Source organism: Erpetoichthys calabaricus, chromosome 8, assembly GCF_900747795.2.
Source record: "Erpetoichthys calabaricus chromosome 8, fErpCal1.3, whole genome shotgun sequence".
In the NCBI taxonomy this organism is placed as follows: domain Eukaryota; kingdom Metazoa; phylum Chordata; class Cladistia; order Polypteriformes; family Polypteridae; genus Erpetoichthys; species Erpetoichthys calabaricus.
Window position 1 is genome coordinate 147,564,110 of NC_041401.2, and position 19,615 is coordinate 147,583,724.

Below are 19,615 nucleotides of genomic sequence, written 5' to 3' on the forward strand. Positions count from 1 at the left end.
GTACATTAGTACAGAAATTATAAAATTCATACTCTTTTGCAATTAAAGTTTTGTATAGGCCTTATCAAAGTCTACACATTGTACCTGTAAGTGTAGGTTAATGAAAGTATTTTCTGGACACAAGACTACATATATTGTAGCACATGCTATTTAAAGATGGAAGGCCTCTACTACAAAAAAATTAAGAAATGATTACTTCAGAATCTGATACTGTACAGTTCCTGTGATTGACATTATAACTTGACTGTTTTCTGGTCCTCTTTGCACACTGTAGTATCTACTAGCATGGGTTACTTTTTTTTTTTTTTTAATGACAGTGTGTATCTTATTCATGTCTGCTATACTAAATTGCAGATATTATCCGGCCAGCATCTGGTGACTATTCACATGGTTATTGTTGTCATTTTTGCCTCACAGTAGACAAAGCTTGGTTTATTTTATTTTTGACTGAACCTCATAGTGTATACATCAAAGATCAATATTTCTTACAGATTTACTATATTGACTAATGTACAATACCTCTATGACAATTTACGTTTAGATTTCATATTTTCAATTCTGTAGTTAAAGTAGAAGACATAATTAATGTTAACAATATTTACTTGATAAGATAAAATATTTTGATGCTGTCGTATTTATAAGTGAGCTTTCTACAAATTTTGTAGACAGACAAGCCGTGTCAGTCCAGTTTAAAAAGCACAGTGCTGCTCAAAATCTGTGACTGTTACATTCAATGAAATACATCATTCAAGGATGAAAACAAAGTTCATGTGTGACAAAGAGACTTTGAGGTACATAGCATGTCTGATTGCCTTAAAATATGCTCTTTTGAAGGCTACAAATTAATTCATATTTTAAGAAGTAAATATAGTATTCATATTTGTCCATGATGTGTTATGTAGAAAAAAACTGTTTCAAAATACAAAATGAAAAATGTGACTTTGGCTTTCTAATATGATATTCAAGAATACAGGGAACAAATTTAAAAATGACATCGGCAAGTGAGCTTCAATTTCTCAACTACTTCATTAATAAAACTGACAGTTCTTTAAATGACGTCCTACTACTTTTGGTGTCTTTTTTCATGAACAGCTGACTTTGCCATTGGTTATTGATATGTTATGATGCTTGCTGCTCTTTTCATTTGTGAACATTTAGTTTACAACAGGAATGAAACTGAGAGAAAAGGAGAAACTCAAAGCAGGCTCTTTATTTACATAACATTGCACAGTGCTGACATTCCAAAAGTTTAACTGTTGCTGAGCTTAACCGATTTCCTTCTGTTTAAATCCAATACAAATTTTAAGCTTAAGTAAACTGTAATAAAATGTGTGTTGATAGTGATTTAAAGTTAAAATAAATGTTTACTGTAGAGTAAAACACTGAAGTAGTCATTTTAATGATCATGTAAATTGACGGGTTTGTTAAGGAAAGCAATTTTCTGTGTCTGTTTAATATTACCAAAAGTTTTGTCATATGGAATACTTCAGAATTCAGTAAGGAAATTGGTGACACCACACTTCAAAACAATGCGATAAAAAAGCAAACATTCACTCAGACAGGAACCGAGTCATTGTTCAGAGACTAATAAAGACATAGAACAAGTTTATTTATCATGTTATTATAGAAGACACCTTATCTTCATTGAAGAAGGAACTGAACAAGCTACAAAAATTAAAAATTGAGCCAGGTGTTGTGAAATGTCCCTTCTCATTTTTTAGGCTTCAATTAAAGATTTATTATCCTGCAAAGACATTTGTGATTTTTTTTTTGTTCACTTACCAAGTAGTTTTCCCCATGCTTGGATCTCAGCATCAGTGCAACCTCTTTGAGATTGGCCTGATAATTTTGCTCTTCTGCATTGCTCGGGTATGAAACTGAAATAATGCGTTCTGTGATGTATACAAGGTCCACGTCATAGTTCTCTTCCACAGACTGAATTAAACTCAAACTTCTGAAGAGAAAAAAAAAAAAAAAAGACTGAGCATTTACAGGAAACAAATTAGACAACATTGATATATCTATGGTACATCATCATAAGATCAAAAATAACAAGAAATTATCCAATCTATTTAAACAGTTTAAATAACAGGATTAAATTTGTATACAATAGTCATGGAAACACAGATAATCTACTGACACATGAGAAAATGTTTTTTAAAAACTACTGGCAAAATTTTTAAATTCAGAGGATTGCAGGCAATTTAAATATAAAAGAACAAGAAGAGTAATATCTTAAAAATATTGGTTTATAGATGATATATATGAATATTAAGAAGATAAACTGTATTTTATTTCTGTCAAACCCTTACCAGTAAAATAGTTTGGGGAATATTCCACAATATTTTTTAAATCTGTTTTTCAGCCTCATGCTGAGACAGCTGCTTTTTATTTTCAGTCACTTAAGAGTTCACAAATTAAATATCAAAAAAATAAAAATGCTTAATTATCTTCAGGCTATAAAATTTTCCTATTTACTGACAAAATTGTACAACTATGCATGAAGTTACATTCAATAGCTTAACTGTTCTGTATAATGTCCAAACATGTGGGCTAATAAAGAGTCACATTTGTCTTGTCGGGGGGAAATCAATGACTATCTTTTTTTTTTGTTGAAATTAACTTTAGAATGAGATAATTTAAATCAAGCTAAATTATACAGCACCATACAGTTTAGATTGTAAAGTCAACAGGTATTGATGTTCGATAGATTTACAACAAACATTTTACATACCTACAGTTGTCTTTCCATATATATGGTACAATATTCCAAATATCTTTTTCTTGTGATTCATAAACTGTTAATATTCTCCACATACTAGTTTTTTTGACAGGGGACTGTATATACTGTAGATGATGCTCTGACTCTAATACAGAAGTTTCTACAGGAAACTTCCAGGATTCAGGCACAGGCTAACATTTCCTCAATAACACCAAAAGGCATCTGAGGAAGAATTAAACAGGTTTCTTCTTGCTCTTGTTTAACTTTTTTTTTTTTTACGATGTATACTTTGATCAAATGCCATACATGTGTTTAGTTATACAGCTCTGCACTTCATCACATTATTACAATTCAGTTCCATGATTTCTGATTGTATTTTTCTTTTAGCCTGGAAGAAAAACACACAAAAATGTTTTGGTTGTATCTATTCCAGGCCTATTTTCACTGTTTTTAAATGGAATTATTTTAGCAACAGAGGAAAAAATGGCCTTTTTTGAACAGTGCTTGGTCAGTAGACTGGTATAAGATGCTGAAGCTGACACTCTAGTGGCAATGGGCAAAAGAAAAGGTTACACTCTGCACATTTTGCCACGTCTGGTTCATCTTTTATGTTTTTAAACTAATGCATTTAGTACAACAAGGAACAAAAATGAAGCAAAACATAACACAGTGTCAATAGTAATAGCCAAAATAAAGATAAGTCTTCTTATTCCTTTATGGAAATTACTAAGAAACTGAAATTGGCATCACAGTACAAAGCTGAAATTTAATCCTCTTCTCTATCCATTGTTCCCTCTTATCCAGTTCCAGGCCACAAAACTGATATATTAGTTAATTAATTTACAAATACTGAAAACACTGGAAGCAACTATGTCTCAAGTAAAAAAGTATTTGAGCTACTAATTAATTTTTTTTCGTTAAGTGTTATTAAATATTTCTTGCTAGCTAACCCTGCTTTGCTTTCTTTCTGTGTCCAAACATATGTGGGCAAGTACCTTGACTACTCAAAATAATCTACTGCCTGTGTATGACTGTCACCTGCACTGGATTGTTTCAACTGAACAGACATCAGCTTCCTTTCACAAAACAAGCATTAGTTCCTGTTAACCCAAACACAAATGAGAAAAATGATGGATAGAAGAGTGCTCGATTGCGGGCTAAAAATGATTCTGTGTAGTGTGGAACTAACCTTGCGCACTGGTTTTCAAGTTCAGTTCTGAGGGCCTCCTCCCCCATGTAGCTGAGGGTTTTATTTATTTATTTATTTTTTAATTTAACAGGCATGTATTTATATTACATGTAATTAATTTAGTATTTTTATCTTGATTTTTTAAGATTTTTCCAGGTGTTCTGGTTATTTACTAATGAGCACACAAATGGGTTGAACACTGAAGTAGCTATAGCTTTTCAGTATTTAATGTTTGCCATGGCATCTACTCTGCTCCATTGTCATTATTAGGATCAAATTCAGGAAGGAAACTCCAGAGAAAAAGCAATATTAATAGTAAAGTGATGAAGGAGCAGTTGTATCAAAAATACAAATATTTCTGGTCTTCTTATAAATGTAAATCTTACACTTCTACATTCTCCTTAATACAAAATTCAAAAGGAAAAAAGTTGAGGTAATCAAACAATGAGATCAAATAAAGAAAAAATGAGTGGCTGATTATAAAACTGGTTACAACAAAAACCTTCAGCCATAGGGGCCCAGGACTGAACTTGAGAACTACTGCTCTATGATTTTGTGAAAAGCTGGATTGTACCCAGAGTGGTCAGCACGGTGGCGCAGTGGTAGCGCTGCTGCCTCGCAGTTAGGAGACCTGGGTTCGCTTCCCGGGTCCTCCCTGCGTGGAGTTTGCATGTTCTCCCCGTGTCTGTGTGGGTTTCCTCCGGGTGCTCCGGTTTCTTCCCACAGTCCAAAGACATGCAGGTTAGGTGCACTGGTGATTCTAAATTGTCCCTAGTGTGAGCTTGGTGTGTGTGTGTGTCCTGCGGTTGGATGGCTACCTGCCCGGGGTTTGTTTCCTGCCTTGTGCCCTGTGTTGGCTAGGATTGGCTCCAGAAGACCCCCAAGACCCTGTAGTTAGGATATAGCGGGTTAGATAATGGATGGATGGATGTACCCAGAGTATTTACAGTTCATTGTGAACTTTACTTTGTAAGATGCTTTCTAGCAATTAACATGTGAAATAAACACATTCAATTACAAATAAAAAGCTACTGTATACTGTACTGTACTGGACATCCAACATTTCTTAATTTGTCTTGTGTTTTACATTTGCATTGAAGCATTTTAACACGCTATGATACTAAATGTGTGACATAAATATTAAGAGTTCAATGTACATACTAAGGTTGTCAAATGTATTGAAATATCAATGAGTATCGATTTTAACATTTTAAAATTGCTTCAATTCTCACATGGTATTGATTTTACAGCCGACATTACAAAAACATTTCAAATTTGCTATGGCCGTCTCCACTCATTCACAGGTGTTAAAAACATTAACTGCTTAACTGACAAAGAGGGCAGCCACAGAGGCATCTGGAACTATTTTGGCATTTTGGCAAATGGGGATGGAAAACCGCAAGATAAGTGCAAACCTGATTGCAAGATTTGTAAAAGAGTTAATACAACAAATTTGAAAAGGTATGTTAATTTTAAATTACAGTAATATAAGCAAGTATTAACCTGTAAATTGTTGCATTTGAAACATGGATATGACGTTTATTTTTTTTCTTTTATGGGTAAAAATATTTTTTGCAGCCAGATAAACATTCAAGACAGAGGTCTGCAATTATTTTTCCTGGCGAGTATCTTTTATTCTGTGTTGTTCATTCAGGTGCAACACTTTTTAGCCCTACAGCTTCATTGCTGCCTGCATGTTTAAACCCTCACTGTGAAGTCTGCTGTTGTGGTGAGCTACTTTCTTTTATTAGTTTAAAATTATATTTCATAACATTTGATATAATGTAAGGCGCTATAACGTTTCAATGCTCAATTGCATAAACAGTGGTGATACTCCTCCATGTGCTCATATATTTCTAGCTGTGCTTCAGAGGGCATATTTAGTATGTCAGGGCTCATTTACAGCCCAACAAAAGTACATCTAATGGAAGAGCAAATTGACAAGCTAGTCTTCTTTGCCAAAAAAAACTTGTAAGTTATAAAGACATTGTAGTTTATTTACACAAAAATATAATGATTGCATTTTTGCAGAGCCTTTAAGTGTTGTAGAAGACTGCTTGTGCGAAACATTTCTGAACAATTGTTTACAAAAGACCATATTAAGGTTCTTTTTACTTGAATGTTTATTTAATGTTTGTTTCAATATTTTTTCTGTACACTGTTTACTAATGATTGCAATATTTATTCAATTAACATTTAATGACATTTATAACATTTCATTGTACTACCACAGTAACAGTATTTGCTTTCATCAACGTAAAAAACAATTGAAGACAGGATTGAAACTCTTTACTTTTTATTATTTACAGAACTTTACTATTATGTTTAACGAAAGATTACACAACCTGAAGTACTTGCATTTAATGACAAAAATTTCTACTATTTGTTTTCATCAATTTTAAGATTTTAGTGCATACAAAATTGCAATGTACTTAAATACATTTTCTCTTGAGATGCATTATTTTCACTATCGGGTATCAAAAATGATACTGAACTTCAGTATTTTTCTTTATATTGTACCAAAGTACAACATTTTGGTATTGTGACAACCCTAGTGCATACGTCTAGTGGTGAAGACTTCACAAAATAGGTGATAAAGGCATCAAAGTTTTATAGACAAAGCAAATGAGTAAACAAAGATAAAAAAATGAAACGGTGATGCTAGCTCCTTATGGATCCTCGGCCTTCAATAAATTATCTTTTTGGACTTTCTGCACAAACAGACAAAAATCCTTGACCACTCTGACTTTGTCAGCAGTATAACCTCTCTCTCTCCCTCTTCACTATGTATCTGGTTAAAACTTATCACAATAGTTCAAGAGAAACAGGACCATCAGAGCTACAATACAATAATTTCAGTGGTCAGCTGCATACTGAAGTTCCAACCATTGTAACAATAGAGGAGTAATCCTGAAATATTACATTATCTTACAGCTCTCCTATATCTATATAATATGCTTTTGCTGTAACACACACTTTTCTTATACAAATGTCTTCTTATTTAAATAGTAGATGTCTTTCCTTTAACAAAGTTTTGCTGTTGACTATCTCCACATTCAATCAAAAGGTAAAGCTTTATAATAAGTCACGTTAAAAATAACTAATAATCAGTATCTATGATCCAGCACTATGTGGTTTCATAAATTGAAAAGATATAAACTCTAATAATTAACTAGGTACTCTAATCTCTCTGAATGGCACAGTAGTATAGTGGGTAGTACATCACAAATCCAACAACTTGGGTTTAAATCACATGTCCACTTGGTGTCAATGTAGAGCATGCATGGTCTCCCTGTGTCTACCTGTATTTTCCTCTGGGTATTTTACTTCTCGTCCTATCTCCCCAAGTATGTACTTATTAATCTGAGAACTAAACTGGCTCCATGTAAGCATGAGTGTGTGAGCATGAGTAAGACTTACTCCTGTCCAAGGCCATTTCCTGCCTTGTCCCAACTGGTGCTGGGATATGATTTGGCCTTACAACAGAATTGAACTGGATTTTGTGGGTTGAAGGGTGTTATCTTATGCTTTAATTTTGCACCAGTTTCCATATTTCATGCAAGTTAGGTTAACTGGTCAATTCACTTTCGAATAAGTGAATTAAGAAAATTAAGGAATAAAGGTACAGTGGAACCTCGGTTCACGACCATAATTCGTTCCAAAACTCTGGTCGTAAACCGAAGCAATTTCCCCCACAGGATTGTATGTAAATACAATTAATCCGTTCCAGACCATACGAACTGTATGTAAATATATATATATTTTAAAGTTTTTAAGCACAAATATAGTTAATTAAACCATAGAATACACAGCGTAATAGTAAACTAAATGTAAAAACATTGAATAACACTGAGAAAACCTTGAACAACAGAGAAAACTAATACTGCAATAGTTCGCACTATAGCGCTACCAACCGCTGGCTAAAAACACTTTTTTTTTAATGAGTTTTAAGCACAGGGAAAAAAATGAACATTTGAAAAAATCCGTAATTTAATAAACCACCAAGAAAAGTAACATTGCAACAATGCACGCTACGAACCGATCGCTGTAAACAGAAGTGAAAACAAAATCAAGCCCAGTGCATTCTTTAACTGCCTTCCTACCTTACCCGTCCAGCTCTCTCTCGCGCGCGCTGCCTGTGTGTGTGTGTGTGTGTGTGTGTGTGTGTGTGTGTGTGTATGTGCGTCTGTCTCTCTCTCTGTGCTGCCTGTGTGTGTGTGTCTGTCTCTCTCTGGTGCTGCCTGTGTGTGCGTGGCTCTCTCTCTCTTGTGCTGCTTGTATGTGTGCGTCTGTTTCTCTCTCGCGCTGCCTCTGTGTGTGTGTGTGTGTTGTGCGCTCTCTCACTTGCTCGCTGCACAGGAAATGCACAGGGAGAGACTGAACATGTACAAACCGAAAGGGAAACTGGCTTGTTCGTATACCGAGTGTGTGGTCGTGAACCGAGGCAAAAGTTTGGCGAAATTTTTGGTCGTAAACCGATTTGTACGTGTACCGAGACGTTCGTGAACCAAGGTTCCACTGTATATGGTTAACAACAGTGTTCAAATATTGTAAAGGAAACAAAAAATATTAAATGCAACAGTAACATTTAAACAGCACATATATTAAATGCACAGTAATGTCAAAATTTCAAGCTCTTACATATAGAGCTTATTTATGTCTGTGAACATGTGGGCTACAATTATATGTAGTCCAAGGTCACTAAAAATCAGTATTTCTTAAATGCAAGAAATTTGTTTTACTTTTTTTTTTTTTATATATATATATATATAAAACTACAGGGGGCATAATTATGTTTATATAATATATTTCAGAGGTTTTAATGAAAAGAATCATTATGTGAGATGAACAATAATATTTATTTGGAAAACAGTTGAGCAGTACTAAATGAAATATTTTTGAGAATAAATTTACCAGGCATAAATTTGAGAGTACATTTACCAGGCATAGCCATACAATATGGGTGCTAATGACTACAAAACTGGATACTGCTCACTAGCATAGTTACATTAAACAATCTCTTACCTTGAAGGTCTACGACGGGACTCCATACTCTTTGATGACTTTGAGGATCCCTACAAAACACAAAAGCAAACAATAATGAAACAAGGAAACACTGTTACAAAATTACTAAAATTAAAAAGAAGCAATCAGCCCAGCAGGGCCTGTATGTGCACATCGTGAAGTTTGGTTTAAAGAGCATATTATGCCTGTTAATAGTACAAGAGAATATTTATTCATGAGTTTTAAGAGACATCTATATGTTTTCTCTGCAATATTATCATGCTTTCTTGCAGTAATTGGAAATGCCAGAATTTCCGATGATTTTGCCAAAAAATAAGCAAGCTCTTTTTCATAACCACTTCCTGATAAATATGGGCCTCTGTTACCTCTAGGCCATTACACCACTTGTACTGCTGTGAACTGCAATATGGTACAATGAAGTGCTCGTTGCAAAGGGGTGTCACATAGCTATGACAAAACCGCATAAGGCATCAATGAGAGTTCAGAAATAAGAGAGAGAGAAAAAAAAATACACAAAGGTATTCTAAATACCAGATTGAAAATAAACCTTGACCAGGGTAAGATGTGCAAATGCATAAGGTGTCTCAGAGATGCTGCTTCAGAGGACATTGGGAAAGAGGGGGCATTAAGGAAGGACCATGCCAACATTCTCCCCTGAACATCAGGAAGTAGGTCAAAAGAGACTTTGGGACAGAGCAGTTTAGTCTAAATTTGGGAGGGCAGATGGTTGAGTGAAGGGTACTATAGAAAGGAAAAGACCACAATCAACAGAGGGATACTGGAGATGAGAAAGGGGCTTTCAAACATTTCTGGAGATACTTTAAGCCTGGACAGACAGAAAGGTGGGTTTGCTTATGTCATTTGAAATTTCTTTTCTTTATATTAATTTGACTGTTTAAAGCAGGGGTGTCCAACTCTGGTCCTGGTGGGTCACAGTGGCTGCAGGTTTTCATTCTAACCCTTTTCGTAATCAGTGTGCAGTTTTCACTGCTGATTAACTCCTTTCCCCTTCATTTTAATAGCCCTGTTTTTAAGGATTCAGTTCTCTGAATTGATTTGTTTCTTTGTTAAATGGCAGTCAAAGAGAAATGAGATGTGAAACGAGCCAACAGATGACCAGCTAAATTGGAACATCCAACTCCAGTCAATTTCACTCCAACCAGTTTCTTAATGAGAAGCCAATTATTGCTGTTAATTAAAGCCATTATTGAATATCATGGCTTGTTGCTGCTCTCATTCTGCCAAAGCAGACTGTTGATTTTCTGTTTTTTCTAAGACCATCGTCCTGAGCAGACCAACATGGCCAAGACCTTCACCTTTCTTTATTTTCAGGTTAGCTGGTCATGTGGTGGCTTGTTTTGTGTCTCATTGTTTGGCTGCTCATTAAGGAAAAAGAAACAACTAAGGGGTCTGAGTCATATCACTTAAAACTAAGGCAAAACAAGTTAAATCAGCAGCAAAAAAGGCTCATTAAATTAAGAAGATGGTTAGAATGAAAACCTGCAGCTATTGCGGCCCACCAGGACTAGAGTTGTACACTTCTGATTTAGAGGAAGATAAACCAGCAACAAGATTATGACTAGGTTGTAACCTTTGGTTGTAGTTCAACTGACTAATCATTTCTTCAAAATCTCATTTATGTAACATGCAAACCAGGCCTGAAATCTGTCCAGAAAATACAGGTTGTTGAAGGAAACTATTAAGCATAAGCATGGGTTGTTTGATCAGAGAAACAAAAAAGGAAGTGTGTAGCTTTGGCATCATTAGAATATGTTGACATGACTTGATCCATAAACACATTAGTATGGTAAACTGAAATGAAGAATGAGTTTTCTAAGGGAAGTAAAACATACAATATATCTCTTGTATGTTTGAATGCATTTGTAGATAACATGAAATTGTAAGGAACACATCAGCTATCCATTTACGCTTTTAACTATATGGATCATGCAAATTTACAATGATAATATGTGCAAGTTTCCCCTGCTAAAACTGTGTGAAGAAAATACAAAATTTCACTTTAAGCCCCAAGGTCAATGGAGTGTGCCAAGAAAATGCAATGAAGTTCATAATAAATAGCAAAAGATGGTATGGCAACTCATCCATCCATCAATTATCAAAACCAGTTTAGCTACAGCAGGGTTATGAGACAGCTGGAGCCTATCCCAACAATCACTGAGTACAAGGCAGGAACACCACCTGGACAGAGAGCACTCACACAAAACCATCCATACACTTGGGCTGATTTAGCTACTGTACACCAGTTCATCAAACTTGCATGTCTATGGACTGTAGGAGGAAACCATAGCACTACTGGCAACCCAATATTTTTGATTAATCAAGATTTCTAAAATGTTTACCACTCTGAATTTAAAAACTGTTTGAGAGGAACTGCCTTCTGAGTTCTTATCAGTCACTATACATATGTTGGGGCAGAATCCAAATTTGCACAGTACAGTGACTAGATGTTCACATTTAACTCTTAAAAGTGTTTTCTGCAGCCAAAGATAATAGGACGGACATCTGGAGGCCCAGATATAGCAGGAAATACACTGAATTAAACAGTTATTAAATATTTGATAGTGTCTACCTTTGCAAAAATACTGTTTGACCTTGTGATATTATATTAGGTTCATTCTGCTAAGGGTTGTGCCAAAATTTTAATATCACAGTTCAGTAAGAAGCTCGAGCTGTATGATGTACACTCTAAAGGATTTTTCATCTTAAGAAAACTAGCTCCATCACAGTTTTTTCTTTTATGCATTATATCATCTTCTGTAGCTTATTAAGCTGAGCTAGTACTAAAATAGCTACTTTAAAAGATAGCTATTATGATTTATCCCAAACATATAAAGGTGAGTCAGTCATTTTCTAACCCATTTAGTCCTGAAAAGGATTGCTTGGGAAGCTGGATCCTATCCCCAGGTAAGGTCAAAACCACCAAAATACCTTGCTCAACATGAAACTATATTTAATTTAATTCAGCAATCAAAAACAAACAGCACAGAACAAAAGGGTTAAGCAAACCACAAATGCAGCCAATAAACAAAAAGAAAAAAGGTAGCTGAAAAACACTGCTACTAAGATAATGTCACAGCAAAGAAGCTGTCACCAGAAATGATTTAAATGTCTTAGGTAACTTGAGCCTTAACTGCTGCACCTGAGGGCTGTAACGTAATCTGAAATGCCACTCAAACTAGCAATTCATATAATAAATAGAAGACCAAATAACAGAAAATTAATGGACAGAACAATTTACAAATATAAACATACAATAATGAAATACAATCAAATAATACAAAGGTAAAAAACAATTAAGGACAGAAAAAACAATTCAAAAGGGAAAAAAATGAGAAAGACACCCAAGGAAACTAACCAAGTAAAGTCCTTTTAATAACTTTTATAACATTCCACTGGAAAGCCATCTAGTACTGTGGTTTTCCTTATTGTAAGGAAATAATAGGACCTTTAACTTTAGAAATTCACAGTGGTTTATTCAGTTCCTATATGAATTGTACATTGAGCTGTTGGATTTCCATTTTTTCTACTTTATTGAAGAACACTTTAGCATAAGAATCACTTTCAACACACCTCAACATGCATATAATTTTGCATTATTAATTAGATTTTAGTTTTTAGTTACTAACTCTAACCGCATTGATAATTTCTGCAAATGCACTCTGTACTTCCTTCTTAAAAATGAATTGCTCTGTTTCTCTTGTTTAAAATAGAAATGTTTGTTGTAATGCTCAACCTTCAGAAATCTTGTATGTTCCTGTTCAATTTCAGAACTAACAGTAATCCAATCTGAGATTACTTGTCCTCTCTCATGAACTGTATTCGGAGAAGTTTCACAAGAACCAGTTGCTGGCTATATACACAAATATTGCACTGATATTGGACAGCTGGTTTTGTGGGGAAAAAGGCACGGTATCTAGCACAATATAATGTGCTGTTGAGTTATCCAATTCATATGGTCTACTATATTTTATAATCCTCTAGGCCAATCAAAATGCACTCAATCTGCAGCATTCTCAGGGCTGTTTTCCATTAGATGACACACATATATTAGAGTCGGCTTTGACTTTTGAATTTCTTGCAAAAATATGTCTATGTTCTTTAGACAGTTGGAAACTGGTACATGTTTTCTAGGCTGAACTGAACAATTAGCCTTGTGAGTACTGCATAAAGTGAGGCTTGATTTTCAACATGGGATTGCAGGAATTGCACCAATTATTTTAAAATCTCATATGGTTAAACTTAGTAATGCAGGAAAATCCTGCTGCTCTTTCAAAACAAAAGAGTTTTTTTTATGGCCATGTTCATCCCACTATGGAATTGGTTCAGAAATAAAAATAAACGATTCATGCATGCCTTGAGAGCGCAAAGGTGTGACCAATCAGCGCAATTGAATGAGGGGGGTGTTAGAAGTAATAAAGAAATAATAAACTTGCATTCATCCTCTGAATAGAATGCACAGGGCTATAATTGCTTGCCCAGAAATCTTTCCACGTCCTAACCAGCTTATCTGGTTTAGGGTAACAGAGAGCAGGTGCCTATTCTGGCTTCACAGGGTGCAAGGAAATAAAATTAATTCAAAGTTAAATTGTGTATCTATCTCTGTACCTGTGACTAGTCTACAGGTTAATTACAAAATAAAATGTGTTTAGGCAACAACATTTTGCCCAGATATTTGTGTGGTATCTTAGAAGTATGAGGTAAATCTGTCTAATGACAGGACATGTAATGAGCTAATAGAAGTGCACAATTGCTGAGATGCAGTTAGTGGGGCTACTACAACAGCATACTACATTGTTGAAAACGAATTAACCAATACTAACTTTCTATTGCTAAATGTTTTTTTTTTTATAGCTGAAGCATTTGTTCATTAATAATGACTGGAAACTGATGGATGTAGTGAAAACAAATAAAATGTGCATTTGAATGATACAAGGATCGATTAAATATTACTCTACAGTACGTGGTGTTATATTCTCCATACATATAAGAACAAATGTCTCAGATCTCAAAAAGTGATTTGTTGACAAACCTGATTTAAAAGTGTCTTACAAAAGAAAACACTAAACAGTTTGTGAAAACGAAAATATTCTGACAAATTTTGGCACTCACTAATTCATGTGGCAATGCCATTACAATATTGAAAATCAATATTAAAAAAATTTCAAGTAGCATGCATTATTGGGGTACCGAATAATAAATGTCATTGAATAAATTCTGCATGTGCACATGGTTGGACATGTGCACATGGTTGGATAAGTCAGGTAGTTCATTATTCATTCTCAATAAACTTTACACCAAAATCAACCCAAAGATACAAAATTCCCCCGAATCAGTGCTACAACTACTGCTTTAGAAAGCTATATGCTACATTAGCAATAGACTATTAGTACACTTTAAGATGTTCAGGTGTCAAATGTGCATACCGTGCCGTTTTTAAAAGGTTAATCAATGCTCCTAAAAGCAAAACCCAACTGGACTGCAGACAATAATAAGCTTTGTTTATAATTAAAAAAAAAAAAAGTACAGATTTTTTTCAGTGCTCAATTTTTTTGTGGTTCATGTAGACATTGAAATATTAAGTTATGTAGATACTGTATATAGATAGATACTTTATTAATCCCAAGGGGAAATCCACCTACTCCAGCAGCAGCATACTGATAAAAAAAACAATATTAAATTAAAGAGTGATAAAAATGCAGGTATAACAGACAACAACTTTGTATAATGTTAACGTTTACCCCCCAAGTGGAACTGAAGAGTCGAATACTGTGGGGGAGGAACAATCTCCTCAGTCTGTCAGTGGAGCAGGACAGTGACAGCAGTCTGTCGCTGAAGCTGCTCTTCTGTCTGGAGATGATACTGTTCAGAGGATGCAGTGGATTCTCCATGATTGACAGGAGCCTGCTCAGTGCCTGTCGCTCTGCCACGGATGTCAAACTGTCCAGCTCCATGCCAACAATAGAGCCTGCCTTCCTCACCAGTTTGTCCAGGCGTGAGACGTCCCTCTTCTTTAGGCTGCCTCTCCAGCACACCACCGCGTAGAAGAGGGCGCTCGCCACAACCATCTGAAAGAACACCTGCAGCATCTTATTGCAGATGTTGAAAGACACCAGCCTTCTAAGGAAGTATAGTCGGCTCTGTCCTCTCTTGCACAGAGCATCAGTATTGGTAGTCCAGTCCAATTTAATTTAATATATAAGCTTATGTACAGCTTGTTAAGTGTACTTTATTCTGGTTTTGTTTGTGTTTTTAAATACTTTTGCTTCCTCCAGTATTAATAGTGAGTGAGAATAAACAGTGGACTTCACAATGTCATTTTTACAGGGTGTGAAGGATCAGGCTGATCACTGAGCTGTAGTAGGACCGTAATCATTACTAGCATTTTCAACACTGGGGCAGTCAGACTGTAATACTATGAAGCAGAATCCACAGATTGTTTTTTTTTTAAACAAATCACTGTTTTCCTTCCACATTTTTCTTTGTTTTACTAAAACTAAGCTGTAATAAAACAAAAGTATCTTCTAATGACTGACATACAACGATATAGCCAATGTTAGCCATGTGTAATTGGACAAGTAGAAGAGCTAAACAAATAACAGCAATTTCTTAATAATAATAATAATAATTCTTTGCATTTATATAGTGCTTTTCTCACTACTAATGCACCATTTCAATATGTGGTTACAGTATATATAGAGAAAGCGTGAGCACCAACACCACCAAACTCCAGGTCTTGCTGGTCTACTTTTCTGATGTAGCCGATTGTTTCAAAACTTGACAAACTCGTCATTTATGCAGTAAATTCACAAACTTTTAAAGCAGGTAAAGCAATATTCCTTCTAACGTGTGTGTGTTAGTATATAAGCATTTTTCCAGTCATGCACAAAGAAGCAAATCAAAGGTTTACAAAGGATGGATGGGACAATTGCCCACCTCCTGATATTTAAATAATAAAACTTTGGATGTGTGACTTTAAAGTTACCAAATTTAGCCAAAAATACTCATATTTATGAAATATGTATTTGAATATATTTAAATGTATGTTAGATATTCTGAGTACTATTTTCCGTATACTTTTGTTCTATGCTTTTTAAAATATTTTTCTTATGCTTGTTAATATTTTTACTTTTTTGCTTATGGTGATTCTGCAATGCATAAAGTGCATATGACTTGTCCATAGTTGCATAAACTTAAGCCTTCAAATGAATGCAACACTTAAAAACATAGCACTTCAAGAAAAAGGGATTCTTTGGGGGGGTGAAAATTGAAATGATCAAAAATAAAGGAAAGGGAATACAGTTTGGACTGCCTCCAAAATCAATGAACCTGCAAATTAAAACTCCAATAATACTGGGATAAACTAAGTTAATTTTTTCTTTTCACTTAAAGTTACAGCAAAAACATAATACCAGTGACATTAACATTTATTTTTCATTGTGCCTTATTGTTTTAGGCATTGCATGTTAAGCCAATAGGCACACAACCAGACTATATTAAAAACTGTTTGTGTCCTAAGCCTGAGATAACTAAAATGAACATTTCTAATATTGAAAGAGTTCTTTAAAATAATGATGAATTTTAAACCCATTATAACAACAAAAGTAAAATCATAAATATTGCAGTTATGTTTTGTTGCCTTTAATGACAAAGACATTCAGCTTTTGCATTTTGTCATGGATGCTTAAAAGTAGCAGCTGGTAATAGATCCTAATTTAAAGAAGCCTAAACCTCTCTTTTTTAATAACAATAAACGGGATCTTGTAATCTTGATACTTTTTTTATCCTTACTCTCTGTCGCTAGCTTTTTTGAACAAGGCTAAATTCTTTTCATTTTTAGTGCTTTTCCCCTTTTTTTAAATCATGTTCTTGTAATATTTTCATCTTTCTTTAGAACTAATTTTATGGAGTGTGATGATGTCAGCTCTTGTGGAATCAAACGTAGACGGACAGAACTTTATTTGTCCACAGGGGGAAATTTGGCTTTATACAGAGGCTCTTTAAATAGCCCAGGAGGTCCTGAGTGTGTCCTATAACTGATACTGTCCTTTTAATTAGCTTGTTACTTTGGTGGACTTCTCCTGAAGTGATATTACCGGACCAGCACACCACAGCATAGAAAATCGCACTGCCTATCACAGAGTTGTAGAAGATGTGAATAATGTCACTTCCCACATTTAAAGAACACAGTCTTCTATCTTCTAAGAAAAAAGAGCCTCTTCTGCCCTTTATTATATACAGTAGTTCCTCAATGTTCCAAGACCAGTCCAACCTGTCATTAACTTGGACCCCAAGTATTTGGAGTGGACTGCCTTTACATCCACTCCTTGAATAGTGCCCAGACATAGAGGCTCTTTGGTGCTGATGTTAAGATAAAGATAATTCTTTTTGCACCCAGAATTATTGAATGGGAGGAATTTGGGTGGGGGGGTGAAGAAACATTACTGTCATTTTTCTACACCCACAGTGTGATAGGACAGGCAATTCTGCTTTTAGACTCTAATTCTAATACAGAGTTGTAACTTGTAGCAATTTGAAAGCAAGTTCAAATTAGGTTTTTTTTTTTTTTATTAATCTAGTTGAATCCATCCATCCATCCATTTTCCAACCCGCTGAATCCGAATACAGGGTCACGGGGGTCTGCTGGAGCCAATCCCAGCCAACACAGGGCACAAGGCAGGAAACAATCCTGGGCAGGGTGCCAACCCACCGCAGGACACACACAAACACACCCACACACCAAGCACACACTAGGGCCAATTTAGAATCGCCAATCCACCTAACCTGCATGTCTTTGGACTGTGGGAGGAAACCGGAGTACCCGGAGGAAACCCACGCAGACACGGGGAGAACATGCAAACTCCACGCAGGGAGGACCCGGGAAGCGAACCCAGGTCCCCAGATCTCCCAACTGCGAGGCAGCAGCGCTACCCACTGCGCCACCGTGCCGCCCCTAGTTGAATATAATGCACTGTTTAAAAAGATACTCAAATTGTCCATGCAATATTTTTTAACTTACATGTGCAACATACAACATATCTGCCCACCATAATGAATTAATGAAAAAATAAATTATATAATGTATCCCTGCCCGGGGTTTGTTTCCTGCCTTGTGCCATGTGTTGGCTGGGATTGGCTCCAGCAGACCCCGTAACACTGTAGTTAGGATATAGCGGGTTGGATAATGGATGGATGGATAATTTTTAATGTGAATCATATTTACCGGTACTATACTTTCATTGAACTGTGTCTCTTTTATTGTAATTTCATTTTATATAAATATAACAAAACTATACAAGGATTTAAAATTATTGATTACAGCACTCCCCTGTTCCCAAATCAGCAGTGTGCTTAATCAGACAGATTCAACTTTACTTTGTTTTACTTGCAGAGAAAATAAAGTTAAACATAGGAGAAACCTCTGGAAAACACAAGCCAAATCCTTGAGGCATTTTTATACATCTTGAAAATTTAAAGTTCTTGAATACACAACACAAAGCTGTTAAAAAAGGCCCTTTGCCTGTGTTTAAAAGGGACCCAAGGGAAAATAAAAGTCTAAAGTACAGTACTATAAATGCCTACACAGTGTGCAACATTCACACTGAGGATCCGCACTCTTTAGTCATCCAAGCCACCAATATTCCTTATGAGAGTCTTTAATATCTAAAGGTGTCAGATTTTATGATTTGGCACAGACAATTTTTTTTTCACATATTTTTATGCTCTGGTCTTACCAAATAGTGATTTTTGTAAACTCTCTGCTGAAAGTAACATCCCAGATATATAAGAAACAGACATAACATCTGGGGGCACTAGCAGTATTTGAAAATGTGAATCACGCATAGTGCAAGCGAATAAATGAAAATGTCAGCAAAGTACAAACTCATGACCTGAAGATTCTCATTATACTGTATTAGCTGCAGTAAAGCCACCATAAAACATTGTACCCAAAGACAGTGAATCCATGATTAATTAAAATAAGCTGCACAATAATCATAAAATTTTCAGTTCAATTAATTTTGTACAGGTTTAAAAATAACAGCAACTCCAAATAGGTCATTATTATATGCACTAATTTAACCTATAAAATATGTCATGCAAACATGAAAACATTTTAGTTTCCATCTGCATAAAATACAGAATGTTTTTAAAGATCCACTCTGATTAAAGCACAGCATAAAACAAGCTACAACAACTTAGATGTCAATACAAATATGCTCCCTGTTTATCATTAGTCATTTAAACCAATTGCTGTACACTCTGTTCCAGTCTCTGTACACCCTGTGCCCACAGAATAAAGCAATGGACACAACAAATAAAAGTGCTGCTCAAAGGTAGCTCTGTTATGCTGTTGGATATATTTCCTGGTATGTTTTACATCCGTTAATGTGATTAGGAGATCAAAAAAAAAATCACAAAGAAATTCTGGATGATCAAATTCATACTGTGGTAATTATTTATTAATTTTTTTTAAACCCAAGAGTGGCAGTCTTCCAGGACTGACATTCACACATTAATGAAAAAACACCACAAACTATGGCTGTTATAGCCACTACATCCCAATTGAAGCAAACACTTAAACATTTTTCCCCAGGACATATACCACAATAGACTTGCAAACACTCATACTCAGACACTGTCCTCGCAGGTCATTAAGGCAA

At 35.2% G+C, this 19,615-nt stretch overlaps 1 protein-coding gene across 7 annotated transcripts in view; it reads right to left on the reverse strand.

Annotated features, from left to right (window-relative positions):
- The window catches only part of tns1b (tensin 1b), a 793,111-nt gene that overhangs the window by 185,224 nt on the left and 588,272 nt on the right, over positions 1-19,615 (reverse strand). For all 7 annotated transcript variants that reach the window (XM_051930510.1, XM_051930508.1, XM_028807574.2 and 4 more), the window contains 2 exons: positions 8,937-8,986; positions 1,783-1,954 (listed from right to left, as the gene is read on the reverse strand). In XM_051930510.1, coding sequence (XP_051786470.1) covers positions 1,783-1,954; positions 8,937-8,986 — 222 coding nt within the window. The remainder of the gene's footprint in view (positions 1-1,782; positions 1,955-8,936; positions 8,987-19,615) is intronic.